The sequence below is a fragment of the Aulonocara sp. 'chitande type north' Nkhata Bay genome, linkage group LG3 (genome assembly GCF_057382095.1).
Source record: "Aulonocara sp. 'chitande type north' Nkhata Bay isolate Kocher_YH1m ecotype deep benthic linkage group LG3, A_spYH_male_GT1.1, whole genome shotgun sequence".
NCBI classification, from domain to species: domain Eukaryota; kingdom Metazoa; phylum Chordata; class Actinopteri; order Cichliformes; family Cichlidae; genus Aulonocara; species Aulonocara sp. 'chitande type north' Nkhata Bay.
In genome coordinates this window covers 46,408,408-46,435,616 of record NC_141346.1, presented here as the reverse complement: position 1 = coordinate 46,435,616, position 27,209 = coordinate 46,408,408, and the positions used below count along the sequence as shown (strand labels likewise).

The 27,209-nt window shown below is 42.0% G+C and overlaps 2 protein-coding genes across 11 annotated transcripts in view; one reads left to right on the top strand and one right to left on the bottom strand.

Moving 5' to 3' along the window:
- kcnip4a (potassium voltage-gated channel interacting protein 4a) overlaps nucleotides 1-12,455 on the top strand; it is a 175,499-nt gene extending 163,044 nt beyond the window's left edge. For 7 of the 8 annotated variants that reach the window (XM_086283518.1, XM_086283473.1, XM_086283491.1 and 4 more), the window contains 6 exons: nucleotides 4,102-4,171; nucleotides 4,676-4,746; nucleotides 5,306-5,413; nucleotides 7,076-7,180; nucleotides 7,267-7,329; nucleotides 7,420-12,454. In XM_086283518.1, the coding sequence (XP_086139644.1) occupies nucleotides 4,102-4,171; nucleotides 4,676-4,746; nucleotides 5,306-5,413; nucleotides 7,076-7,180; nucleotides 7,267-7,329; nucleotides 7,420-7,467 (465 nt within the window). In that variant the 3' untranslated portion in view covers nucleotides 7,468-12,454. Of the gene's footprint in view, nucleotides 1-4,101; nucleotides 4,172-4,675; nucleotides 4,747-5,305; nucleotides 5,414-7,075; nucleotides 7,181-7,266; nucleotides 7,330-7,419 lie in introns of all 8 variants that reach the window. The other variant, XM_086283463.1, reaches the window with a different exon arrangement.
- On the bottom strand, nucleotides 9,932-27,199 carry sec24d (SEC24 homolog D, COPII coat complex component). Of its 3 annotated transcripts, none has more exons than XM_086283415.1 (24): nucleotides 27,110-27,199; nucleotides 26,263-26,430; nucleotides 24,404-24,606; nucleotides 24,162-24,264; nucleotides 23,698-23,834; nucleotides 23,287-23,592; nucleotides 22,589-22,710; nucleotides 20,919-21,030; nucleotides 20,599-20,726; nucleotides 18,887-19,025; nucleotides 18,283-18,398; nucleotides 17,302-17,426; nucleotides 16,058-16,249; nucleotides 15,787-15,880; nucleotides 15,157-15,273; nucleotides 14,827-14,997; nucleotides 14,355-14,451; nucleotides 14,115-14,260; nucleotides 13,866-14,004; nucleotides 13,363-13,481; nucleotides 13,084-13,263; nucleotides 12,803-12,994; nucleotides 12,245-12,334; nucleotides 9,932-11,700 (listed from the first exon to the last, which is right to left on the bottom strand). In XM_086283415.1, the coding sequence occupies exons 3-24, from the start codon at nucleotides 24,552-24,554 to the stop codon at nucleotides 11,560-11,562; spliced, it is 3,117 nt and encodes a 1,038-aa protein (XP_086139541.1). In that variant the 5' UTR covers nucleotides 24,555-24,606; nucleotides 26,263-26,430; nucleotides 27,110-27,199; the 3' UTR covers nucleotides 9,932-11,559. The 3 variants fall into 3 exon arrangements, with proteins under 3 accessions (XP_086139541.1, XP_086139547.1, XP_086139556.1); XM_086283421.1 differs by lacking the exon at nucleotides 27,110-27,199 and adding an exon at nucleotides 26,565-26,709; XM_086283430.1 differs by lacking the exon at nucleotides 27,110-27,199 and having other exon boundaries at nucleotides 26,283-26,710.
- Between the last annotated feature and the right edge of the window lie 10 nt (nucleotides 27,200-27,209).

Here is a 27,209-nt window from a genome sequence, read left to right as displayed (position 1 = left end):
CGGCTGTATAAATGTCTCGCAGCCCCTTGGCGTGCGCACTCACAACCATGACTGAGCGTAATTGTGCGGACGTATTTTACCTTCACAAACAGCTGAGACGTGGTTTGCGATACATGTGGCAAAAAGTGAGGTGTTGTGGCCATACTTTCCCAACCTTGAGACCTCAGAATTAGGGAGACATTGAAAAGGGCTGTTGGGGGGGGGGGGTTAAATACATTTTACAGTGTTTATTTATCAGATAAAATATGTTAAATGTCACCGTTATTATTGGCCGGCCCGGAAACAGCGGGGGTGTCCAAATTCAGAGGCTGCTTCCACTTGAGGACCCGGCCTTCGCGGTCTAAAGAAAGCCGGGTAGTACGTCACAGCTCCCTCGGTGGAGTGAAACTCTGCCGTCTGCTCCTTGCTATCTAAAATATAACCGGGCGCTGGCGTAAACTCTCGACCGTCTCACACTTTCTTTAATTAGTTTTCTGTTTGATGTTTATTCAGCCGTGTGAAAACCCCGGAGGAACCCTCTCGATGGATTTAATTTAATTTAATCTAATCTAAACTTTAATCTCAGCCAAACCGATTTACTCACGAACAAATAAAGCACTGAAAAAGCCAAACAATAACATTTTTAAGTTATCAAAGTGACTTATAAATCATGTTTAACCCGAGTAGCGAAAGACCGCGGGGGTTTGAAAACGATGTGTCGGTCGGCTCAGATATTTTAAGTTTACACAGCTACATTCTCACCTGAAAATATGTTAAAAGTTGGGGGGTTTTTTGCGACCCAGAAAGAGAAATAAGAGTGATATTAAAACTAAGTAGCTGCCGCCATTGTTGGAAACTGGAATTGGCTGGGCCCGCTATGAATTCTGCGATATGGTTTTTCAATTTTGTTGTCCAGGTGGAAATTCAGGAGAATGGTGGCTCCGGGATTCTCCCGGAAACATTGGGAGGGTTGGCATGTATGGTTGTGGCAACACCACTAACCTTGTCAAACACCTCAGAGTAAATCATATCACAGAATATGACGAGCGTATGTTGAGACGAACTGAAGAGGAGGACAGGGACAGGTGCTGCTAGGGCGAGGCAGACCTCTCTCATGGAGTCCTTTAGTGCTGCAGGCAGGCAAGGTGTTCAAATAGGCACAACTTTAGTTTTTTTATTTCTATATGATGAACTCTGCATTAGGGCTGCCACGATTAGTCGACTAGTCACGATTACGTCGACTATCAAAATCGTCGACGACTGATTTAATAGTCGACGCGTCATTTGAAGCTTTGTAAGATCCCAAAAGCAGGAATAAGTAGCAGGATTTAAGAGTGTAATAACGGACTGAAACAGAAGATGGCAGCACTGCACGTACAAGGATGCCAGCTGCCGTTAAACCCCGAAGAAGAAGAAACTGTGTCCCAGAATTCATAGCGCGGCCCAGCGCAGTTGTCAACAATGGCGGCAGTTAGTTAGTTTTAATATTACTCTTATTATTCTTTCTGGGTCACAAAATAAACGTTTAACATATTTTCAGGCGAGAATGTAGCTGTGTAAACCTCAAATATCTGCTCAGTTTATCAAGACACCACATATTTTCAAAAGCGCTCCGACGTTTTCGGAGGCGTCTGTTACCCACTAGCTCGATAGCTAGCCGGGGGCCATGAGAGCACCGGACTCCCGGTAGATCGTTTTCAAACCCACCGCCCTACTCAGGTTAAACATATACAAGTCACTTAGATAACTTAAAAATGTTATTGTTTGGCTTTTTTCAGTATTTTATTTGTTCCTGAGTAAATCGGCTGAGTTTATTAAACTCCACCGAAACAATCTGCACATTTAATTAGAATTCAATTAACTATCATCTTGTCTTTATTTTTAGTTAGCACAGACCTTAAACACTTAAAGCTGTAAGCTAATGATAGTTATATAAGAGCAGATGCTGCTGGTGCAATAAGCTGTACTTTTACGTCCAGTGGATGATGATCTGATTAGTCGACTAATCGCAAAAATAATCGGTGACTAGTCGACTATCAAAATAATCGTTTGTGGCAGCCCTACTCTGCATTATTAAGTGATAAGAACAAGAAATCTGATGCCCTGTAATCATTATGACGCTATAATTTGAGATACAATAAATAAAATACGTTTTTGTACAAAGTATCGGTATCGGATCAGTATCGTCGATACCACCCTGAATATTACTTTGTATCGGATCGGAAAGGAAATCAGTGGTATCGCACATCACTAATGTTAGCATGCAAGTCATTCAGCAGCTATGGCAGTAGTCAGACCTGGGCGTGGCTGGTAGATTGAACTCAGCTTTCCAAAAAATGAAGAGTCACAGTTAATTAATGAGTTAAGAAGGGGGGCAAAAACTTTGTCACATAGGGCTAAATTTCACTAAATAAAAAAAAATCATCATTTAAAAACACTTTGTATTTGTGTTGTAATTGTTTGATAATCTAAAACAGCGTCCCCAACCCCCGGGCCTCAGACCGGTACCGGTCCGTGAGTCGTTTGGTACCGGGCTGCGAGAGTTGAGGCTCAGGTGTGAAATGTATGGTTTTCAGGGTTTTTATCGGTTTTCAGGGTTTTTTGTTATCGTTTTTATCGTTAACTCGTTTTTCCTGTGTCTTTTCACGTGTGTTATGAATAAATCTTCTTTTTTTCGGTACCGGTACTAGTTTTATTTTGTTGTATTTATCCGCGACACCTTAAAGGCCGGTCCGTGAAAATATTGTCGGGCATAAACCGGTCCGTGGCGCAAAAAAGGTTGGAGACCGCTGCTCTAAAACATGCAAGTGTGACAGATATGCAAAAAATTACTTTTCACAACGCTGTTGCTTCACATTTAACATCCACATATCACAGCAATGTCATACTTTTCTAAGTCAAAAAGCACTAATTGTTTTCTTTGCAGCTGCAGTCTTTTGTTTTACCAGGAATAAAGATCAATACTTATAAATTAACAGCCTGAATATTTTTCCTCAATCCAGGCACTGTGACCGTTATAATTAGGTGTCATTTATTCCAACCATGATGGAGAGTAATTTTCCTCATTGTACATCATTATGATTCATACACGCTAGTCCAAACAACGACTTTCAGACTTCACAAATCAGGTTAGAGCCTGCCAGATGACAACGCAGAGACAGACTTGTGCACATTCTGTCTCCGAAACTTCTTTCTCGCCTCACCCTGCAAGATATTCAGCTGAGTCTGTGAGACCAAGAAGGAGGAGGGTGTCAGGGGACTTGCGCAGACAACCTTGCAGCATCCTCTTAACTTGAAACACAAGACGCCCGTTTGAAGCAAGACGATGAAGGTTTCGTCTTTATTTTCTTCCCCTCGCCGCACTGTTTCCCAAAGTGGCTGATGAGACGTGGTCACGGGAAGCAGGAAACCCGGCGTGCCCTTTAATTCTAGCGAGGTTACTCATACTCAGAGAGCCTTTTAACGTGTCTACTTTTGACTTTCGTGAAAGGGAATAGAATATGTTGATGTTGATGCAAGTTCACAAGCACAATGTAGCTTCAGAAGTCCTTCTATCATAGAGGTGTTCGCATTTGCATCCACACCGTGTTTTGTTTTGTTTTGTTATATTTGATTTCCAATAAAAGCCCTCGCTGCTGTTGGCTATTTTCTTCCATAAAATACAGAGAAACACGAGGCTCCTGCCCTGGAAATTGCCCATGTAGGGGGTAACTTTCTAAAGTCAATATCCCGTCAGCGTGTGCCGCAGAATCGAACCTGTAAAACTATTTGCCTCCATCACCACGCTGCTCCAAGCAAGGTCATCCACTACTTTGATTGTTTGAAAAGAGACACACGCACAATTCTTGGGTATGTTACTATTCAGTCTTTTCCAGTGAATGCTGCCAGATAACCACAGGCATGGACGAGATAGCTGCTGAGGATTCGATGGTCAGTCACTGGTGGAATATGTTGTTTTTCATTTAAAGACATCTTCCCACTGCTAGCCGACTTTATCGTTCTCAGAGGTGCCCTGTTTTTAGTGAGACGTGACCGTGATTGGCACTATGTGAACTCAAGTTTAAGGCTAGGACTGTAAACATAGATGTCAGATAACCTGCGCATCTCCATTTTGTCTTGCAGGAATGTCCCAGCGGGGTCGTCAACGAAGACACTTTTAAAGACATCTACGCACAGTTCTTCCCGCAAGGAGGTCTGTGCCTGCTGCTTTGTTTTCCCAGCATGCTTTCCCTTTCCCAGGAGCTCCCGCATTCATGCGTGTTTACAAAAATTGCACTAAGTCCGGAGTACGTTAGGTTTCCTCGCCTCCCATGAAAACACAGTGTCGGTGAGAGGCAGAGGGAGAAGAGAAGTTTGTATTCAGGCAGCCTTGAGTTTCTCTCTGTTGGCTCTCATCATTATGCAAAGATTCAACCCGAGGAGGAACAGAGGAAACATTAGGAAGCTTTGATATATCTGTTCAGAGAGAAGAAAGGCAGGCCAGTGAACATAATGGCACAGCACAGAGGAAACAATGATAAAACCCTCAGCTCTAAGCACACTGTTCTTCCCTCTCATCGCGAGCCTGTTTTCCTTGAAGTGGAAAAGAAAAAACAGTCTCCGCTTTGAACCTTTTTCTTGTTTGCAGTAGCCACCACTGCCAGCGAGCCGTAATCACGACAGATGTTCTGTGATTGGTTGTTTGTTCTCTCCATAGATGCCTCGACATACGCACACTTCCTGTTCAATGCTTTTGACACGGATCACAATGGCTCTGTGAGTTTTGAGGTAAGCCCAGAGTTGCCAGATTGTTCATTTCTCAGTGTCTTAAAGCTCGACCAGTGTGTGGGTTCGCTGTCGAAAAGGCGTGCGCATCAAACGCTCCCACAGACGAGGCTTTACACTCGATCATTATGTAACCTGCAACCCCCTTTATAGAAAAAAAAATCTAGCCTCATCAAGTTTACTCAAGATGCTCAACATTTGATTAATATTTATGAAGGGCACTTATTTGCTTATTAGGACAGAACAGGGAACAGCTGTCATTATGCCAAACAAAGTTTCCCTGCCTAATGTGCGGTCCACTCTGTTCTGAAGTACGAGATCTCCCTGAGGACTGACACTGAGTCGACTAAACATTTGAATAGTGAGCTATTTTTGATTTATGATAGCTCCACTTTTGCCGTTTCATCATTTTCCTCTAATGAATACGTGATAGAGGACAGCATCCTCACAGAAAGGGTGGAATCGGTTGAAGTGCCTCACGTAGAAAGTGTCTCATGCGTCGTTGTTGAGTTAAAGCTGTGATGTTTTGCACATTTGTCAGTAAGTTGCGTTTCCATTACAGGATTTTGTTATGGGTCTCTCTATCCTCCTGCGTGGCACAGTCCAGGAAAAACTCAACTGGGCCTTCAACCTTTATGATATCAATAAAGACGGATATATCACTAAAGAGGTACGTCTCCTAAAAACACGAAGGTCACAGTGCTGAGATATTTGCCGTGTTTCACGCCGCATGCTTTAGTTAATTCACTTACATGTTGTTGTACAGGATGTTCACGATTCGTCGATTTTGATCGAGCACAGCGCTACGCCAGTTTGCATTTTGCTAATGTTCACATTGAGCCTGCAGACTGCGCTCGATTTTTGTACAGTAAAGATCAAAATGTAACAGTTAAACTGAAGAAAACATCCTCCCAGGAATCTGCCTCTGTGGGTTAACATTGACATATCCTCCTCCTACTGGCTCACTAAGCTTGTCAGTGTGAAAGCACTCAAGCATTGGAGTTCACAATACTTAAAATAAAAGTTCTTAGGAAGAATTAGCTGTACTGAAAACAAACACTGCCCTCTTATGGTTGAGTTGCAGTACTGTTTTCAGTCCGTGTACTGAGCAGGTGTCTCCAGTTTGCCGCTCCAGAGCCACATTTGGCTCTTTTTGCCATCTACTGTGTCAAAAGTAGTTTGTGTCAAAAGTACTGCCAGTGTGGCCTGACTACATTTACAGCTTAACTAAAACTACCCTAACCTTTAATTTTATTCTTTACTTTCACTATTTTTAAAGCTGTCGAGCTGCCATATGTTCATTAACAAAGCTGGCTCCTTTTAATTTAATTCAAACGCAGGGATTAAGTCAGCCCGCAAACATTTAAAGCCACTTTTTTCAAAGCCGGCCTAAACAAGCTAATAGTATTTTCCCTGCACAGTTGTTTGTTTCAACTCCTGTAGCCCATCTGCCTCAAGCTTCAATGTGTTGTGTGTTCAGAGATGCTCTTCTGCGTACCTTGGTTGTAACAAGCTGTTATTTGACTTATGGCCTTTCTAGCAACTTGAAGCAGTCTTGCCATTCACCGCTGACACCATCAAGGCAGAGAACTGCTGCTCACTGCATGTTTTATCTATTTTTGGCTAATTCTCTGTAAACTCTAGAGATGGTTGTGTGGGAAAATCCCAGCAGATTCTGAAACACTCAGGAACTGCTAAACTGGTCTGGCACCGAGAACCGTGCTAAGTTCAAAGTCAGTGAAATATGAATCAACTTTCTCCTCTATTCTGATGCTCGGTTTGAACTTCATGGTCCCATCTTGACCATGTCTATGTATCTAAATGCATCGATTTTCTGCCGCATGATTGCTTGATTAGACTTTGGTGTTAACAAGCAGTTGAACAATAAAGTGGCCAGTGAGTATATATGTATATCACTCATTAGGATGTTGATTCAACACTATAAGTAAAGCTGAATAATGTAATAATGTAGCGCAGAAATCACAAAACAACATAAAATAATCGCCATCCTTAAATTCTCAGGGTTGTTATTCGAACTTCCTGCTCCTTGAATCTGTTTTACGGGGACCTGAAAGAACAAACAGTCCCGGTGCAAATGAATGCTCTATAATGCAACACGTGCTGATTAGCATAACAGCTGAGGCTCAGGGCCATTCATTTAAATTATTTTTTTTCTGACGCTGACCAATAATTCATCCTGAGACACGACTCGTGCATGAATCCAGTCGCACGTAAGATATGAGTGAGGACACAAGAACTGCTAGCGAGCAGTCAGTGCAAACTGAGTGTAAGACATTGTATTTATCTCTGTTATGTTTTCTGCGCATCACAGGAAATGCTGGACATCATGAAGGCCATCTACGACATGATGGGAAAATGCACATACCCCGTCCTCAAAGAGGAGACGCCCCGTCAGCACGTAGAAGTATTCTTTCAGGCAAGCAGGCAGTTGGCAGATTTTACTGTTTTATGTACGAGGCTTCAGAAAACCTTCATATCTCTCCTTTTGTCTGCCTCCAACAGAAGATGGATAAGAACAAAGACGGCGTGGTAACCATAGACGAGTTCATCGACTGTTGCCAAAACGTAAGGCCGATCCCCAGAACATCAGCTCGCACTGCTGCTGGCACAGTCTCAGCACCGCTCATCGTATTGTCTCTTATTTTGTATCCTCAGGATGAAAACATCATGCGATCGATGCACCTCTTTGAAAACGTTCTTTAATTTTCAGCTGGCTGTGGAGGATTTGGAAGAGACCATCATCTTTAGCTTGGCCCAGTTACTGACTTGGACTCATACTGTGTACAGTGTGCTATGCAGACTTTTTGACCATAGATACAGTTATTCTTCATTACAGAGGGCCTCAGTTGTAAGTAGGCGGTATAGGCGTGGACACTCTGGAGCTGGTTGCCGCTTTCTTTTAAACAAATTCGGGAAACTTCTAAGTGAAATAGTGAAAATGGATTAAAAGGAGATGCTTCAAAATGAAACCATTAACTTTAAGGTTGATTTCCGCCTTCTGTCTCTGGAGTGTCTTTGTGTTTGCCGAACTCTGCCTAAGACGTCTAACGAAAGGCTTCAGACAGATTCTGTTCTGTTTTATTTACTGCCAAATCAGATCACTGTGACTTTCTGCAGCATCAGAAACACCCGAACAAAACATCGGGTGTAACGTCACACTCCGTCTGCTTTTACATTCCAGACCGGCTCCCAATTCCAGAGTGTTCCCTCCCGATTTAGTTAGCCATCGTGGTCTGTCTTTCTGCTCTTTGAAGGAACTGTTTAGGGGGGGAAAAAAGAAAAAACAATACATTTTACCATTTTAAACTGTACATACTATAAAAAACATTATTAGATAAGAACTCTTTGAGAAACTTTTGTTCTTGTTTACTTGCCAACTAGAATGAGACAACACAAGGATTGTATTGATGTCAAACTTGGACCATAATATCGATGGTTTGTCTACAGAAGCACACAGGTAGCTCTACTTATGATGTTATACAACCATTTCTTTGTCACAGGAGAAATGCTGCTTTCAGTGGAATTCATTTAACCTCATGTATGTATATTTCCTGTAAAGTAAAATCATCCATCAGTATGTTTTTCTTTGGGTTTTATGAGTTTACACTAGGAGCAATGCTTGGGATTATTTATAAGGTGTTCAGGTCATTGTACAGTATTACATGAAAAGTCACCCTCGGGTGATTTTCAGGTCTTTAGATTTGTTCATATGAGTCACTGTTTTTAATAAGAAAGGCCAGTGGGGTTTGGTTATTGGTACAAACTTTGTATTATACTCATTAGTTTGGGTTTTCTTGCTGTTTCTCTCCTCCTCCTCCATCCTGTGGGATGCAGCTGCCCACACCGATTCAGCCTGATTGGTTTGATTGGCTCCCAAATGTTAGCAAAAACTACAGGATTATTGAGAGAAGTGTCTCAAGTGTGTCTGAGTGTTTCTGTCTGACATGCGCTCTCTTTTTTTCTTGCTCTTTTTCCACAGAGACTTGGATATTAGACACAGGAAGTAGGCAGAAATACGACTTATACTTGAGAGCTGTGGTTTATGGTTAATGTGTCGCAACATTTAATGGTTCATCATGTTTGTCCTTCGAAGTGTACAGTGTGTTTCTACGATGTATCACTGGGAGTCGGGAACATATGAACCTCCTCGGTGAGGCATGTTAATCATCCATAATTTAGTAAAGAAAATGACACTTTTTCTCAGCCCTGCTTCTTGTTATTCATGTAAAAGGAGATAGTTTGGTTTTAGCTTGTTTAACTTGCTGTTTGTTAAACCGCTTGTTTGAGTGTGATTTGTATTTTATTTGCAGAGACCCGATGATGAAAAGTAACTTTTATCCACTACGGAATACAAAAGAGCAACACGGTTGATTTGGAAAGTTACAAACAGATCAAATAGTTTGCAGACAAAACTTTTAAAAATCGATTCCATCAAGAGCGTGTCATATTTTAGATCTAAAAGTACCAGGCCACCTACACATTACACCCACAGGAGCGGCTCAGCAATGGAAACCCAAGCCATGAAGCTCCCGGTGCACAGTTTCCGTGCTGATGCTCTGCAACTTCACAATCTGACGCTTCATGGCTGAGCTGCTGTGTTTCCTAAACACTTCCACTTTCCAATAATCCCACTTACAACTGATCCTGGAATATCTTGAAGGGAAGAAATTTCATGAACTGACCTGTTGCCGCAGTGGTGTCCTATTACAGCACCACCCTGAAATTCATGGAGCTCATTTGAACCATTCGTTCACAAATGTTTGTAAAGGCAGCCTGCGTGGCTCGGTTATTGATTTCATACATCAATGGGACTGAAAACACCTGAAATGAAGATTAGGAGGCGTGGCCCAAATACTTTTGACCATGTAGTGTATGTTGTGCTTACTGGTTCTCACTGAAGCCTCCTGGTGGTAGCAATGTGGAATTACACAAGGCGATTGACTTGATTCTTTCTTGCCTGAATGGCATAAACTGGGATATATAATAATAGTTGTTTAGAGTGTATAGAGAAAAAAAGTGGATGAAAAAAATGAATGTTGTATTTTGAATCTTACCAAGTGTAGCTAAAATGGATGTTGAAGTAGGAGGATGAGCACCAGTCATGGTAAGTGCTACTATCTCTTTAGCAACAATGCTCTGGTTTAAAAAGCACAGCGGCAATGAGGCGTATGGATATGAAGTTTTCATTTTAATATGCGTCAGAGGGTGATGTAATAAATTGCACTTGTAAACAAAACATAAACGTTCACAAAGTTGAGCAACATTTAAAGACAATAGTTGACTTGGATTTAAAAAAAAAAAAAAAAAAAAAAAAAAGGACATTTAAGGTGAGAAATGAAATGCATCTGGCACAAATTTCCACAAAAACGATCTTTCCAGTCAGATTCCAGCCACTGCTTTCTACATACTTAGATTACCTGAGATAAGTTTGCTTATAAACCAAACAATTATATTGTATTACACAGAGACATGTAGATTTTATGATGTTACATATATCAACGTAAAAGCAGGCAGATAGATAACATTAATTATACTGATGCAAGTACAGTACCTCTTAACAGAAGGTGACCTTACACTGAATGAAGTGATGATGTTACATGTTATCACTGAACACAAGATTTAACAATTTTGGATGGTTATGCAGTAAGCAGATAGTCCCTTACACTAATGATCAGCCGACACAAACAGTAGCTCGACTGTTTTTATCTGCCATAAAAGTCGGCGTATAAATTAAAACGTGCTGCAGTTGAAGCACAACAGCAGCGCAGGCCCAAAGCAACAACAACAAAAAGTCATATATAAATTCCTATGTTGGATTGTTGAGGTAATCGCTCACTAAATATTTTCCGTTTTGAGCCGCGCGTAATTGGAAAAGAAAAAGTGTCACTTTTCATCAGACGTGTTCTCTATGTAGAGAGGGTTTAGCTGTGTTCGTCTCATTGTGTGCTCAGAGCACCCAAACAAAACGCTATGTTTACCACTGCATGCAGTGAAGCCATAAATGGTCAAAGAATGAGATTTTTGGTGGGGGCATGTGTGAATCGAATGCTTTGAATCACTCAGGGTGCGATAACAGGACCGCGCTTCGGTCCTGGCAGCCTGTGGCTTTTGTTTCAGCGTTGTTTCTGTTAAATTATGAAATGACTGATACATGCTTTAAACATTTATTGAAATCAATTTTCTGGTCAGACACCAAAAGCGTGATGAAATGTACAAACCTCTGCAAGACCTTTGAATATTGCAAATATTCTCTGAACATCTGTTGTTTAAAAAGAGTTTTAAAAAGTGAAATATACTCAGTCTTCCTGGGAGAGTAGACTAGTGAACGTCTACAGTATGGCCCACAAATAACCCCTTGTCTAATCCAGATCCTATAAATCTACAAAGTAAAATGGGGAAAAACACTTTACCCGATTGAATACACAGTGAGTTGTACTGCTTATGCCGATGGGCCTCGTGCCAGAGTGCATTTCAGCCTCGGGCATCGATGTCAGTCCATCACACAGAGTGCCCAAGCGGGAAATCCTTAATGTGTTGTCCATTTCATTCCCTTATTTACTTTAAAGTTCCTCATGTGTCAAGTGGTTATTTGAAGATCATACTGTGGGCCACTAAACAATGATAAAGGCAACTTTGGACTCTGGAAGTTGAATTGACGACGGGCTCTCCCTGGTTCCTTGTTTCTTCTTGTCATTCTGTGGCTCATCCTAAAGATTCAAACAGAACCTAATGAGACTGAGCCTTAGAGGTTTGCACACGGTCCAGTTGGGGAACCTGAGCCCGAACGTGAGCGGGTTAGGTTAGCAGCTGCCTGATCTCTCGGTGAACGTAGCAAAGGAAGTCCATGTAGGAAGCCCCGCCGTGCAAGCCTTTGTCCTCCACCAGGAACTGACGGAACAGCATCTCCGGTTTGTCTTTCTGCCTCACAATTTGCAGCTGAGCAGGGCAGAAAAGAGAAGTGTGACTGATTTCCAGCACAGCTGGAACACAGGAGCTGTCACACTACAAAATCTATTCACATTGTTTCTGTTGTCACAGCTGGCACGTTCCTGTTTTTGTGAAACATGTTTCTCATCTATTTTATCGAATTTACTTCAGCTTCACTTTAAGGCTGGTGTGTGTGTATATGTGTGTGGTCCTCTGTGGATCCAGGATTCAAACTTTCTATATATTAACTGCTCAATAGCACTGGGTGTGCAGTGCATGGGGCCATTTGTACAGTGCTTTCTGTAGATGTACTTTGATTAGACTATTTATATAGAAACAGGGCAAAACATGAATAAATGAATGATGTTTTTGCAACTTTTGGGGGAGTGTATTTACTGTAAAGCTCCACTAGAGGGAAGCAGAGATCAACAAAAGCCTCAATATCGTCTCTGCCTCACCTCAAGTAAACCATGTTCTCTTTGGTTTAAATAGGTTCAAATATAAAGGATGTGAACTGTGTTTAAACAATGCTTTTGGATTGTGTTTCGCTTACCTTCATAGAGTTTGACCTCTTTTCAAGAAGGCCACTGATGATGGAGCGGACCTTCCTCGACAAAGGGTTGTCAAGCTCCGGCAGCGCACACTAAAACAAACAAACAAAAAGATTTAGTGTAATTAGGAGCAGTTTGATCACTAAAAATAAAGACCAGTCCTAAATACTGCTTGCCTCCTTCCTGTGCCGCAGTACCACATACTGAAGTCTTTGAGTTCTGCCTTGAAAATAAACGTGGATCTTTGATCTCTGTGTGCGGGGCGTACTTGTTTAAAACTTTGAGGTTTACAAAAGCTTTGACTCAGTTTAGCTCATTTTACACAGCAGTGGAGTTCAAGTGAGTCATACTTCATAAAATGTGGGCACAGTCGAACATGACTGAATTATGATGTGCTGAGATGATTTCTCAAAACTGGACTTTTACCATCCAGACATTCTCTGACCATACCGTAATGCCGCCAGGCACCGGGGAGCTAAAATGTCAACTCTAATATCTCAAAAACCATTTCATGTGGATTCTGAGCACACTGAGGCCAAAGTGATGAAATGAATGCTGACCATGTGTCCTTGCAGGTGGGCGAGGGAGGGCAGGTTGAACAGGCTCTGGATGAGGTCTGGTGAGCTTGCTTGGCCCAGCCACAGGAACATGGACTGGCCGTTCTCCAGCAGGAAGATGCCAGAGTCTGTGAGACGCTCCTCAGAGCAGCGCACAGGAGTGGCCGGCTTCTCGCTGTTGACGTCTATGTTGTGCTGAAAAACAGTACAAAGGGTTTAGCAACTGAAACTAATAGTGTGTGTCTAAGTGAGATGACCAAGCGCAAAGTGTTTTTATTCCCTACCAGAGGGATGAGGCGTGGGTAGAGCAGCAGCTGGGTGTCCTCCACTCCCATGGCCATGACCGACAGCCTCTGATGGGCTCTGTCGTCCGTGGAGAGCTCAGTGCTGCCCACCAGGGGGGCAGTTTTCATCAGGCTGTTCATATAGACTGGGAACACTTTCATGGCATCAGGAAGGATCAGCTACAGGTGGATTTATTAAAAAATATATGGTTAGTTGTTTTTTTTAATCCTAAAGTTAAAATACACATTGAAACTTCTTTCTAGGTGTGATTCTCCGACCTGGCTAGCAGCGGAGGGGCTGGCACAGTTCTTCCTGTAGCAGGCCAGCATGTGAGCCGTCTGGTTCACCAGGATCTCCCTCACATTCTTTAGAGGCTGGTTCAATATGGCACGGTAAGCTGAGGGGGCAGGACAAAAGATTAGTTAAAAAAAACAAAGCAAGAGCAGGAGAGACAAAAAACATGGGGGGCGGCTCAGAGGCATCTGATGGCAAGTATGGGGGGAAAAAAAGGTGGAAGAAAAGGTAAAAAACCAAAAGGTAACAGAGGTCAGTAACACAGCTGGACTCATGGTCCGCTATGTGCAGATTACAGAAGGACGGCATCATGTGAAACATATGAGTAAAAGTAGATTATTTAGTGATACATGGGATATAATCAACAAATGTCAGATGACATTTGAGTGTGTTAGCAGGCCGTGCCTCTGCACTACATCATAAAATATGTTTCCCACAAGCAGAGTTTGAACTAATGCAGTCCACCTGAACTCCAGAGGAATCTAACCTGATTTGGCAAAGAAGTTGATGAGCGAATCCGTCTCGCAGCTCTTGTACAGCTCTGACAACTGCGAGCTGCAGTTCAGACTCAGGTTGTGGATGCGGAGACGCCGCTGCCCGCCGATGGTGGTGTACAGCAAGGCACACTGGGGAAAAAAGCGTGAAACATAAGCTTTAAACATACTTGGGTTTTTAATCTTCAGAGAAAAGATTTCAAATATGACCAGTCTGGGATAAAGCTTGGTTTAACACACACCTGCATGAGCGCTCCGGTCTCCTCGCTCAGTGTGTCGTCGTGCTTGAACTCTACTGTCACGCCGTTGTCGCAGTCCACCGCTGCCATCTCTACATCTGTGGTGTTGTTCATATAAATGCCGCCAAAGAAGTCAGTGGCTCTGAAGCCTAAAGGAGACAAAGACCAGTGTGAAAAACTGGGAGGTAACTCGCCGTGATAGATCAGAACACACCAAAAGAGCGACCGTGTCTTTCCTCTTACCCGTGCTAGTACGGACACGCATGATGGCATCAAACCCGATGCTCTTCTGTACATCTTTCCTCAGGTCCCTCAGAAAATGCTCCCCATCTGTCTCTATCTGTCAACAAAAAGCAAAAACAAACAAAGTTTTAGCCAGCAGATGGCAGTGTTGGTTGTTACTGTTGGAGCCGTGTCTGTAAGAAGCAGATCCAGGCATAAAAATCAACATTGTACTTATGTGCAAACTTCCCATGCTTACTGCACCGTTCCTTTGGGACTATTTTATATCAGACTGGCTTCTGTGCCAAACTCATTATGTAGGTACAATTCACTTTTATTAGGCAGCAAACTTTGCCTCTGTGTGAAATTAGGACTTCTTAATACAATTACAAGAATAAAACAACTGCTCGTTATGAGTCTGCATGCAGCATTTGTGCGTGCGTGCGCTTAGTGCCAAATACAATGTAAACAGGCACCACACGTCTGCTGGTACCTGGAAGTTGCTGTACTTATAGACGGAGCCTCCGGTGTGTGACGGCACATCAGCCATGGTTGCTATGTCCGTATACTGGCTGGGGAAGAGGAAGAGATCCACACAGCAGCCACTTGCCACACAGTCTTTAGACAGCTGCTCATAAACACCTTTCTGAGGCTGGAACAGGGTCTGTGGAAAAGTACAAGACAGTTTACCAAGATTAGGTCACCAGTTTCAAACACTTATTGTAATTAGACTGAGATCAGACCAGCATTGGTTTTCCTTATGCCCAGCGCTGTGTGTTCAGAATTCAGATTAGGGGCACAACTGACATAAAAAGGTACTCACCTTCTCCTTGTCTGTGTTCACCAGCTTTTTATCATCCCTGTTCTTCAGTTTGCCTGGAGCCTCGGCAGTGGGCATGGACGATTGGAAGATGAAGAGCTTTCCGCTACATTCTGCTGCCTGGAGGGCGGCAAGAGATGGAAGGGGAAAGAAGATCTCGCTTAGCCACGAGGTCAAGAGGTGAAAAAAATATCAACTCCTGCAAATATTCTAATGCTAGACTTCATGTACGCCACATAAATGGGCACGAACAAATAAATACGTCTCTGACTCCTCGCTGTTGTGTAATATCGCAACTGCTTCCAATTAAAAGCTGCGTGGGAACTTTCCCTTTGTCACTGGCCAAAACACTGACTTCATATCACTGGGAAAGCTTGCTGGACTTTAAGTAAACACAAACATATCAGGGGGAGTAAAATCTACATGTTGCTTCACTCAGTTGATAGGTTGAATGAGTTCAAGCTTGAGAGCCAGTGTTGGTGAGAGCCTAGTAGCACTGCGTTTTAGATTTAAATTACCCCAAACCTTTAGGAAGCCCACACCCTCCCTGAAACAAACCTACAGTAAGTGTTTGTTTCAGGGAGCTACACTCAGTTCCACTTCAGCGTTGACAGGTGTCACACTGAGGCTAACCTTAAATGCCTCCACGCCGGCCTGGATGACAGGGGCAAAGACCGTTTCGCTCTCAGCGGTGTCCGCAAACATGTCAGGGATCTGGTCCAGGAGGCTGCAGAGACAAGCAAGAGGATTATGGTTTGACACGGACGTGTCACACTGCCTCGTTAATGCTTTCACAACAGCTACTCTTGAAATGTTTGACAGTACTTTGCGTCCGATGCTCTCTGCTAGAGGGCCCTCTAAGATAAACAGTGACTCCGCACATCAGTGACGAAGTGCTTCTTACTTGTAGATGACGGCTCTCGAGTCCTGGTAGTTGACAAGGAAGCCATCGAGCAGCGGGACGAACATCTCGGCCGTGTCTGACACCACCATCATCTGCGGCTGAGCCAAAGCGCTCTTCACGTTGTAGAAATGAAGGACCTTGTTGTAGGTGACAAAGCCGACCTTTATTGCTGAGGTCTCCATGCCTTCCTCTCTGTGGAGAGAACGAGCAATCGGTGAATTCCAGGATGGATTAAATCCAAAGGATGTGTATTTACTGGGGAGTCTTGCCTGCCGTGGTCATTTTTTGCTTCTACACTGTGCCTCCAGGCGCACAAAGATGATTTTGGGTTAAGGTGGCAGCACACGTAAAGAATTAAAGACACAATACCTGCTGACATTTATCAGAAACCCCTGGATTCAGAAGTCTAATAGGCAGCTGCACTGACCTGGACCATGAATAAAAACCTGTCACCATATGAGTGATTTCAAAACATTCTTTCCTGACAATCCCAACTGCACTTTGTAGACGTACGTTCTTAAATCAAGGGCTCGCACCGTAGGAATATGTAATGTGACTGGAAACAGCTCCTCGGGGCTCCTCTACAGCTACAGCTGCTTTTCTAAATAACAGATTCAGCAGATTTTATTTATTGTGCTCTTCCTCATACCAGTGGTGATAAAAATATCATTAAAAGCCTTCATCTACACATCTGGATCTATTTAAAGTTCCCTCCACCTTCTTAAGTGAATTATTCATGCATTTTTTCCAAATACTGCAGAATTACATGAACCACATGAAAACCACCGAGTATCCAGTGGGTTTAATTTAGTGCCTGTGAAAGCAAAAGCAGAGGTTCAAACGCAGCTAAAGAAGCCCTTATCTTGCATATGCTTCTGCTAGGTGTTTAAAGAGTGATGTCATGGCAGGAGACATTTAAGGAAATGTTGTTGCTGGCACTGATGGACTAGTGAGAAGGCAGGACAGTTTCCAAGTTATTTTGGGAGTAACCAGGTGAAGTACACCATCCTCTCCTCTAACATAAATCAAGTCATTCTTAACAGAAAACCATAACAAAGCTTTTTGTTTAGGATACTTTTCAAAGATGAGAGCGTGCACTGTCATATTTTCCCTTTTGGCGCTCCCTCGTACCCGTCATCTGCAAAGTTTCATGTTCAGCTGATGTTCAGCAGGATGGCTGATCTGTAAGGCTTCAGGGGAAGCCCTGCAGCGTAGTGAGCAAGTGTGCTTTTTACTGTGTGTACCTGGGCAGCTTCTCCAGCAGAGTCTTCAGCTCATCACATATCAGCTTTACCAGGCCACTCTTAATGTTGTTATAGGACACATCAATCATGAAGATGTAGGCAGGAGGATTTGGAGGCTTGTTGTTCTGTGGGAGAAACAGCAGCAGGCACAATAAATGAGTTGCTCCTTTTCGGGCAATGATAGCTTGGCTGACCTCCAACGTAACATGTCGAATTTACAAATAGGAAAGCAGCTCTCCTTGGCCTTTTAAACACACAAGTCACGAGATAACACACCGTTATCAGAGACCTATATCAGTGAGCTCATAACAGGATCAATCATTGTCTTCCACTTTAGGTTTCTGTTATTCATCAAAGATATTTCCCTCTATGCTTCTTTATAACTCTGAACACCGTATCAGGGATAAATTGCTAAAAACAAGGGAACAGCAGTGAAGTTTGTGAGGGGGCTTGTCAGTGAGATATTATGTTTCCACAGTTACACCCATTACAAGACACTCACCTTACAGGCTTTTGTTTATTATCTGGCCTTGCCTAGATTGTTTATAAGGCATATTAAACAGAGCAAAAGTAGGCCAGTGGAGTGACTCAGCTTTGCCTACTTACTTTAACCCTCTAATGTTCTCAACAGGCTCAGTGGGGACACTGATTGGCATCATTGACAGTTTTTTTGTACTTTGAAGAGACTGAGCTGAACCCTGTTCTGTCCTGTTCGGGCGATGCTGAAAACACAGGATGTTTGGCCAAAAATGTCCTTTGAAAAATCCAAAAAGCCGTTCTTCCGATACAAATCTCTTTTACTGCGTTCAACAAACTAAACAAAGAATCAGCTATTTGAAGTGATACATCATTCAGTTGCATCAGTGCATAAACTCATCCTTTCACAAGCAAACAACGCCTGAATCTAAGTGCTTGTTTCTATCAGTCTGACCAGCTTTATTTACCCTGCATATTGTGTACTTGATATCAGTCTTTGTGTACCTTACAGTAATCCAGAGTGGCTACAAACTCATACGATCCCAGGGACAGTTCGGGCCTCTCATAGAAGTCCACCCTTCGGCCCATGTGGTCCAGATGTTGGAAGTAGAAGACTGGCACTAGGAGCAGAGAGAGAAATATAACTCTGTGTTGAGCTGATCACTGTGTGCTTTTTCTTCTTTAAATTAAATTTAATAACTTTCATCTTGCTCCCTCGGGACAGACTTTCAAATAATGAGGTTAGCATTTGTATAAGTAATCCCTGTGAGCCAAAAGCTCAGGCTTTAGCCTGCTCTAAACAGTCGTTTGGGTTTTTTTGTCTGTTTACTCCACATGACGTCAATAAGATACGGTCATCTTAAGCACTCAGCTCTGGCTATAAACACCCATCTGCCTTTCAAATGTATGAAGTGCAGTCATTCACAAGGAATATATGTCTTAAAGAGAGGGGCAATAGAGCTCAACAACTTGTTTCAGACAAAGGATGAACTGGGATGCTGCCACAAGATCGAGTATAACAACAATAATATTGTAATATTCTGAACAGTGAATCACACACAGAGTCCAAGGATTAAAATATAGTTAGTTTTTCTGTATTGTGCTGTACCTTCATTGACACAGTTGCAGAAACCACACTGGTAGCGGCGCCCTCCATCAATAAATTGCATGTAAGGGCACATATACGCCTTGCATCGATTACAGCGGACTGGGCCTGTATCACCATGATTCACAACATACAGTGGAGTCTGCACAGAGAATAAAGATAAATAGATCAGCTCTACGGCACCCAAATAAAAACACACTTTGCTTTCAAAATGAGAAGAGTTTATCATAAAATAGAATAGAAACGGTGAGGATTACGCACACCACGCACAGATGACAAAGTGTCTTCGCACTGTTTATTCAGTACTCTCTGACACAACATAAACTGAATATGTTTGCATCAGATGAACTCCAGTGCCTTAAAACACATGTAGACAGGGCAGCAAGCAGGTTTGTTATTACACCAGCAAATTTAAGGAGGAGAGTAAAAGTGTTTATAATATCTTGGAGCTAAGCAAAAGCAGTTGTATGACAACAGCAATGAAACAACATTAAGACCCAGCAGCGTGCTCTTTTGGTTCTCTACAACCTCAGAGCAGTGATTAACTATGGCTACTCTAAATTCCCTTTTGCACTGGATGGGACTGAGTCTAATTTTCCATTCTTTTTGTATGAGACTTTTTTGTCTTCTCTGGTCCCTGCAGATCTGACATTAGCCAATTAGCCAAAAGCCAGATGAGACAGTGCTAACATTGCCTAAAAAGGCCAACTGGTGTCTGGGACAAGGAGAGTGTAGAGGGGAAAATATCTAAGACAGGGTTCTTGGACCACACGTGATCCAAAAGGAGGTCATTCGTGGGACAAATGATCTTTTGTAGTTCATGGAAACATCTATTAAAGGAGAAATAACAGTGTAGAATATGTAACCATCACAAGTGACTTTTGACATTTTAACGATCCTGTCTCTCTTACAGGAGGATGCCAAAAAGACTTTAACATAGACTTTATAAAGTGTCAAACTCTTTGGGAGAATATGGCATAAACAACTGGTTCTCCTTCTACAGCATTAGAAACAGTCAGTGTCAAGTGTTCTTTATGAGTAAGATTTATGAATCATTATATATGACAGTGTTCAAGATTTCAAAAACACAGCTCAGTCCAAGGATAAGTGTGGGATGGATGAGCAACAGATATGAATAAATTCTCAGAGACAGTGGTGTATATTAGCACCCATCAGTCATTGCAAATGTTACATTTACAGTACAAGATGAGTTTGTTTTCCTCTCTCTTTCTACTGTATTTTAACAACAGACTGTATATTAAAAAAAGATTGTAGTGATGATGCATTAGTGCCTAAAAACCTGAAACTCTACCTGAAAGCCACCAGTGCAAAAAAACATCTATTCTTATAGAAGTCTACTGGAAAACAGCTTGCTCTCTTGGTCTCTGTAAACACTTTGCTAATGGGTTCATCATTTTGGGTCATACTGAATTAAAAAGTGAATTTAAAAAATAATTATTTTATAAATCTTGGTGATACTATATTTGAAAAAAGGATATCTGTGATATGCTCATTTGCTAACAATCAATCACTAATTGTTAGCATAGTTATTTCACTCCTCATCACGTCCAGTGTTTTGAAAATAATATTGCAACAATGAAAATGCAAACCCTGAGAAATGGATGGATGACCTTACAGTAGCTGTCCACCTTTTATCGTAGAATCTTAATTTTGTGTTGCGACCGGATGAAGTTTTATGTGAATCGGTAACTTACCTCATTCTTTGGCAAACTGGCAAAGGGTTTGATGATGGCAGCAAGGGGCACTTGGCACTGCTTGGCCAAATCAGCAGTGCAGGGAAGCGAGTAGGTGGTGCAGCGGATGAATCTGGGGCTGGCATTACCTGGATTTAGCAAAACGAAGCATAAATAATCTGTTGTTTATTCCAATTCATATTGTTATACTATTTCAATATAAGGACAGTTCTTTGTTTTTACTGTTAAATCTTTCCCAAATAAACTCGCTATAAGGGATAAATGAATACTCTACTGTAACTAAATGCTCAACGAAAAGTTTGGTTATGCATTTTTTTTACCTTGATCTGTCACTGTGAAGTCAGTGGTGACAAGAGGTGGAACCTGTCCTCTGATGTTTGTGGTGAAAACCTGTCCTCCTTGTTTCACTTGGTCATCCTCGATCACATGGGTCTAAAGTAGAAATGTTATGCATTAAAGTGCAATCTGATATTTATTAACATCATTTAGTTAAAAGCACTTTTTTTTTTTTTTAGAATGGATACTTCATTAAAGGTAATCACATTGTGCTAGTTTTCAACTCCATGTTTTTGCTACAGTAATTCTACCTGATTTACAGTTAAATATAATTGTTATTTATCTTGTACTGAGACTTGCCCGCAGTTGATCCATTGTCTGAAATGAGCTGTTTTAGCTCCTTTTCCTTTAGGTTACCATCCCTACAATGTCCAGTTTATTGTATTAAAAAATATTTTGTAATAGGTTGAGTATGCAACACCCTCAACTTCGGGGCAACCACTTTTGGCTGTAAGGTAATTGTACAGACTGACTGCAGTCACTCTCAGACAAGGTTTGCAAAATATTTCCATGTAATTCATAAATGCAGACAGAGTCTGACTCAGTCCATGGTGACGAGTACAACATATCTCTTTGCGCGACATCTCTCGTTGCAGTGGTAGACTCGACTCAGCTGCTTGCAAACTGGTTGTATTCCAGTTATATTCCTATATAAAAACAGTTATGCCACTTTGCAGTTAAAACGCTGTCTCGTAGCAACTACGTCACTATTTGTGAGGGAATTTCTGTTTCAAATCTATGAGGTCATGACTGGAGTTTGCATTCAAGTACTTAATGTGAATTTCCACATTTATTTATTGCCGTTAATCGTGGTATTATTACAAACTGATGTATGTGATAAGTTGGTATGTAACTGCAAACTTAACCCAACTTAATGGCAAATGGACAGCTGATTGATAGCAGACTGACACTATCTTAGAGTTGTTTTATCAACGTCTTGACACACCAAAGTCAATTTTAAGACAAAAACCGACTGCAAGTGGTCAAAGACCTGACCCCTGGCTTCAAAGCAACCATTTCTAAGGCAACAAGTTCACTGTACAGGATCACAACAATTTTGGTTTCGCTTTGGTGTCCTATCAGTGTTTTTGCCTAGTGTGACTGTAGCATAAGCCAACTTTGTTCTGATTGGCTGCCCCTTATTCTAACAGCAGGTAGGTGTGGCTAATGTGCTCACAGCCTGAGATGACCATATTAGTCATGCTACCCCTTTGACATCACACTGAACAAAGCGCTTAAGAAAAATACACAGAAACTGGGTATTTAGAGTAGCTTGAATCCTGAGCTTTTGGGCCTCAGGCTTCAGACTTCAACATAAAAGCATAATATGTCCATCATTCATAAAGACAGGAGACCTGCCATGACAAAATAAAAACATACTGTTCATGCCCAGATCTGAAGACAAATTAATATCCCCGAACACTTTTTATGTAATCTTAGACTTTTTGCTTAATCCTTTTGTTTGCATTAGCCACCATTTTAATTAAAATCACTACAAATATTTAGTAACAAAGTAGCCGATGTCAGTAATTTTGCCACACAACTCTTGAAGAATGAATAAGCTGCTAGTTCACGACAAAAAATGAGGACAGACAAATGTGCTGTGCTGATAAGTGAAGGCATGCTTTTCCAGAAAGATTAATCGTTCACTCACAATGCTAGGGATAGAGTCGGGGTCCAGTTTCTTCTGAGGTGGGCCAGCCATTGCAGATTGTGCTCCAGGAAAGGCTCCTGGCATGTTTTGCTGAGGCCCAGCCATGTATCCTCCAAACTGACCTGTACATTGAAACAACATCTGTAGGTATTTATTGGCTCCACTGAAAAGAATGCAAGAACAGTCAGCTGTATTATAACTACTTGATGAATTAGCAGTGATCGTTAACTCTGATTTCCTGGGTCTTTTCACGTGTGCTATGAATAAATCTTCTTTTTTTCGGTACCTGTACTAGTTTTATTTTGTTGTATTTATCCGCGGCACCTTAAAGGCCGGTCCATGAAAATATTGTCGGGCATAAACCGGTCCGTGGCGCAAAAAAGGTTGGGGAGCGCTGCTTTACAGTATATTATTTCTTGTTTTTTATTTTATATTCTTTACTTTTGTGTGAATCTGCATGCTCCACCTGCCTGTCACTTTGCTGCTAGAACATGTGAATTTCCCCAATGAGGGACAATAAATGATATTTCTATTTCCATGGAGGGTACACTGCTGACACTGTTCTTGAATTTTCCTGATCAGAATCAAAGCCAGATTGTGTTGTATGCTGTATAGATTGTAAGGTCCCTAGATGCAGATGTTGAGATACCTGTCTAAATGAAAACCTGTGATGTCCACTGCTTTTGGCTCAGAGTTACCTGCTTGCTGGGGGTATCCTGGCTGACCAGCAGATCCCAAACCAGGTTGCTGGAAACCTCCAGGGCCTGGAGGAGGTGGCCCAGGGAACGGTCTACCCATGCCTGCCATTGATGTGCCTGCCATCGACTGGCTTGCCATTGGCATGCTTTCTGGGGGTGACTGTGGAGGAGACATCAGAGGGGACATGTGGGGGGACTGCAGGCCTGGAGGCATCTGTGGTGGAGCCATTGTTGAAGGAGGTGGTGTCTGGAAAGGCTGCTGAACAACAGAGCTTGCTGGAGGAGGAGGGCTCTGCAGTCCTTGGACTAAGAAATAAAAAGAGCACATCTTATGTAGTGAGTTTTCCAACCTAACAATTCCAAGACTATAATTAAAAGACCGTATGATCTGAGGCTATACAGAAAACTTACCATGGCTGCCTAAGTTCATAGAACTCATCTGATTGGTGAGCTGCTGTGTTGGAGGCAGGCCAGGTGATGCCATGCTGTTGTATAGTGAGTGTGGTGGTTGTCCATACGGTGCAGATACAGCTGGTGGAGCCGGGTAGCTGAAGATCATAACAACAGTTATTGCACTGAGCTATACGTGAGGTTCAATGCATTCTTATATTTGCACAGTTCCTTGTTTTTAAAGCTGCTTTAAAGACATGGCAAAAGTTAGCAGCTGTTATTGCAACAACCTATTAACATGACTTAACAGTGAACATCTTTCATGGTGTGGGATGGTGAAAAATACATTTATTTTTTATTTTTTTTTATTTTTTTTAAAGGCAGATGGCGTGAACTTTCAGCCCACATAAATTCATCACTTTGTTGTTTGTACTTCAAGGAAAATCAGTCGATCTGAGTCGGTGCAGTCTGATAAGGAACGTTACCTTTGAGGATGAGAGCCATTCTGCTGGACGTTTGGATTGTACTGACTAGACCCTGCAGGCAGAGGCATGCTAGCAGCTGGGGCAACTGATGATTTCATCATACCTTCAGTGAGTAACAGACATTATAATATCAGGAGCTGATATAGCTTCAAAATGAACCATTACTCTTACTCTGAAAGACATGCACATCAAGATAAACAAAAAAAAAAAAGTTATATTTAATACACTTAAATGCATTTTACCTGCAGGTGGAGCACTGAATGCCTGAGGTGGGCCCCCATAATGCCCGTAGAGGGGCTGCGTAGGACCAGATCCGAATCCACCTTGATATGCCCCCATCCCTGGCTGGGCCTGGGAGTACGGGGGTGCAGCGACATAACCCTGTTGACTCATGATGCTGGGATGTCTCTCACAGTCTTCTCATGCCAAGATGAAAGAGTATGACCTAGGGCAGTGAAACTGGGATACTTAGATTATAAAAAGTAAACAAGGACTTCAGTTTTATATATAGCGATTTTAATTTGTTTGTTTGTTTTTGTCTGAAAAAAAAAAGTTTAATATGAAAATAAAGCTGCTTTTGGCTGCCAAAGTGGAGAGCTTGGCAAGTCTCATTTTTACGCTGGATGCCTCTCCTGACAAAATACTAAATGGCCTGTATGTGTATAGCGCTTTACTAGTCCCTAAGGACCCCAAAGTGCTTTGCACATCCAGTCATCCACCCATTCACACACTGGTGGCAAGCTACATTGTAGCCACCCTGGGGCGCACTGACAGAGGCGAGGCTGCCAGACACTGGCGCCACCAGTAGGCAACAGGTGAAGTGTCTTGCCCAAGGACACAATGACTGAGACTGTCCAAGCCGGGGCTCGAACCGGCAACCTTCTGATTACAAGGCAAACTCCCAACTTGAGCCACGATCACCCCTCAAAGGCAGTCGCATCTCCTCCTGGAATCAAACGAGGAAGCTTTTGCTTGTTAGGTGAACGTTTATGTAAAAACCTGCTAAAAATCCTAGATGTTTGTATCCAGAACACAAGCATATAATGAAGCTTGTGTCTGCCAGGTGGCAAGGTTGGACAAGTTAAATCAAAACTTTTTAGGTCTGGTTCTTCATTGCGACACATACATAATTACATGTGACTTGTAATCATACATTCATAAAATTAACAACCGTTTGCACAAACATTTGGTGGATCTTTACGCTCCTCATTCAAAACCAAATCATATCTTCAGTGTTTACAAACCACACCAATGACTACTGATATTTGACCTCATGCAATGATTAGCACACAGTAAGATGAACCTTTGACTGCTTTATCTCGCAATAAACAATGCCAATCTGTTGGCGTATCATCAGTAATTAACAACACCAGCAGCTCATTTCTGTTTTTGCTCCAGTGTTTACCAAAGTGTTTACATTGTTTTTCTGCCAACATTAATAAACCTTTAACCAAAATGCCTAGTTTTACTTGCTTTAAACTTGCTCTTAAAAAACAAATTAAAATAAAATAAAAATAACGCCTTATAAACAAAACGTGGCCTGTAAAGTTTTTAAAAGGAAATGGGAACAGCTGGGCCAACGCGCAACAGCTGCCTATGACATCTCCATGATTACTTTTATAACTTTAAAGTGACAATTTTAAGCACGTTTCACCCAAATAAAACCTTTTAAAAATGCAATGAGTGGTAATTGAGCGGTGCAATAGTTAATGCGTGTGACATTTTCGAGAGCTGCCACGTCGAATACCGTTATGATGGCTTTTATAAAAAAAATAAAAAGGGGGGGAAAGCATTGCTGCCTTCCTTTAATTCACATCCAGCTGGAAACGTTGGCCCGTTTGCTGCTACTACACAATTTTGTCAGTAACACGTAGCTTGTTGTTTGACAATAAATGTAGCTTAATGCCCTTTTTTTAAAGAAAAAAAAAGGAGGAGCAGTAATGTGACAACACAGCACTCGGCTCAGTTATAATCACACAGACTGAAAACATCTTGCTAGCAACGCGGAAATTACTACAAAGTTTTCCTCTGAGACAGAAACGTAGCTATTTCTACAATAAATACATTCAAATGAAGAATTACCGGAGATAGAAATACTCACGTCTGTTGGCTGTAATCTACCTGTGTGTCGGGCAGAGTCCTCTTCACTATCTACACCTCTCAGTTGAAGCAGAGTGCCACGTCAAAGTCCACCACGGCACCGGTCGCTCTGTTGGTTTGTGCGACGAAACCAGCGTTTCCAGCCACGTAGAGAACGGTGAGCTGCTTCCTGTTATGCGTTTCAAAATAAAACTCTTAACGACGAATAAACTTGCTTATCCAAAATGAACGATGCAAACGCGAGCCTGCGTGTAGAAATATCAATATTTTACGACTAACTAAAACAATAACAACCTTTTGTACCCTTATTTTTTTGTTTCAAAACGCTACTTCACGTTGTACGTTGAAGGAATTACATGCACTTCTGTTTCGAGCAGAATGGAGTGGCTAATTTGACGAGGCCCAGACGCAGTTTGCCGTGTGCGCATGCGTGGAAGAGAGGGAACCCATACACGTCAGCACCACTGGCTCCACAGGGGTTGAGTGGTGGTCCTCGAGAGTACATGCGTTGTTTCGTCACCTTAGTAACGCACATGAGCTTTCTCTCCGACAAAAAAAAATGTCCTAGTCACACTTCATTTTTATATGTAATAAAACACATGAAAATCATATCAGACACCTACTTTAAATATTCTAATTAATTCCTTAATGAAGTTATACGGCAAAGAGAATGAATGGATGCTGATATGAAGCCACAAAAGTACATTCAGTACTCATTATTTAGGTATCTGACACAAACAAAGCTGGAATTAACATTCTCGATTTAAACAAATAACCAAGAAGTATTATTATAATATAATTCATTGTCTTCGTCTTTGCTGTCTCTAAATCATAAAAGTACCCCTCACCTCACTTGCCCAAAATCTCCCTTTGAATAAGATGTTCAGGGATGTTGGTGAAGTAGTGATAGTTACACCCACCACCAGTTGCGTTTAACGCCGCCAGGCG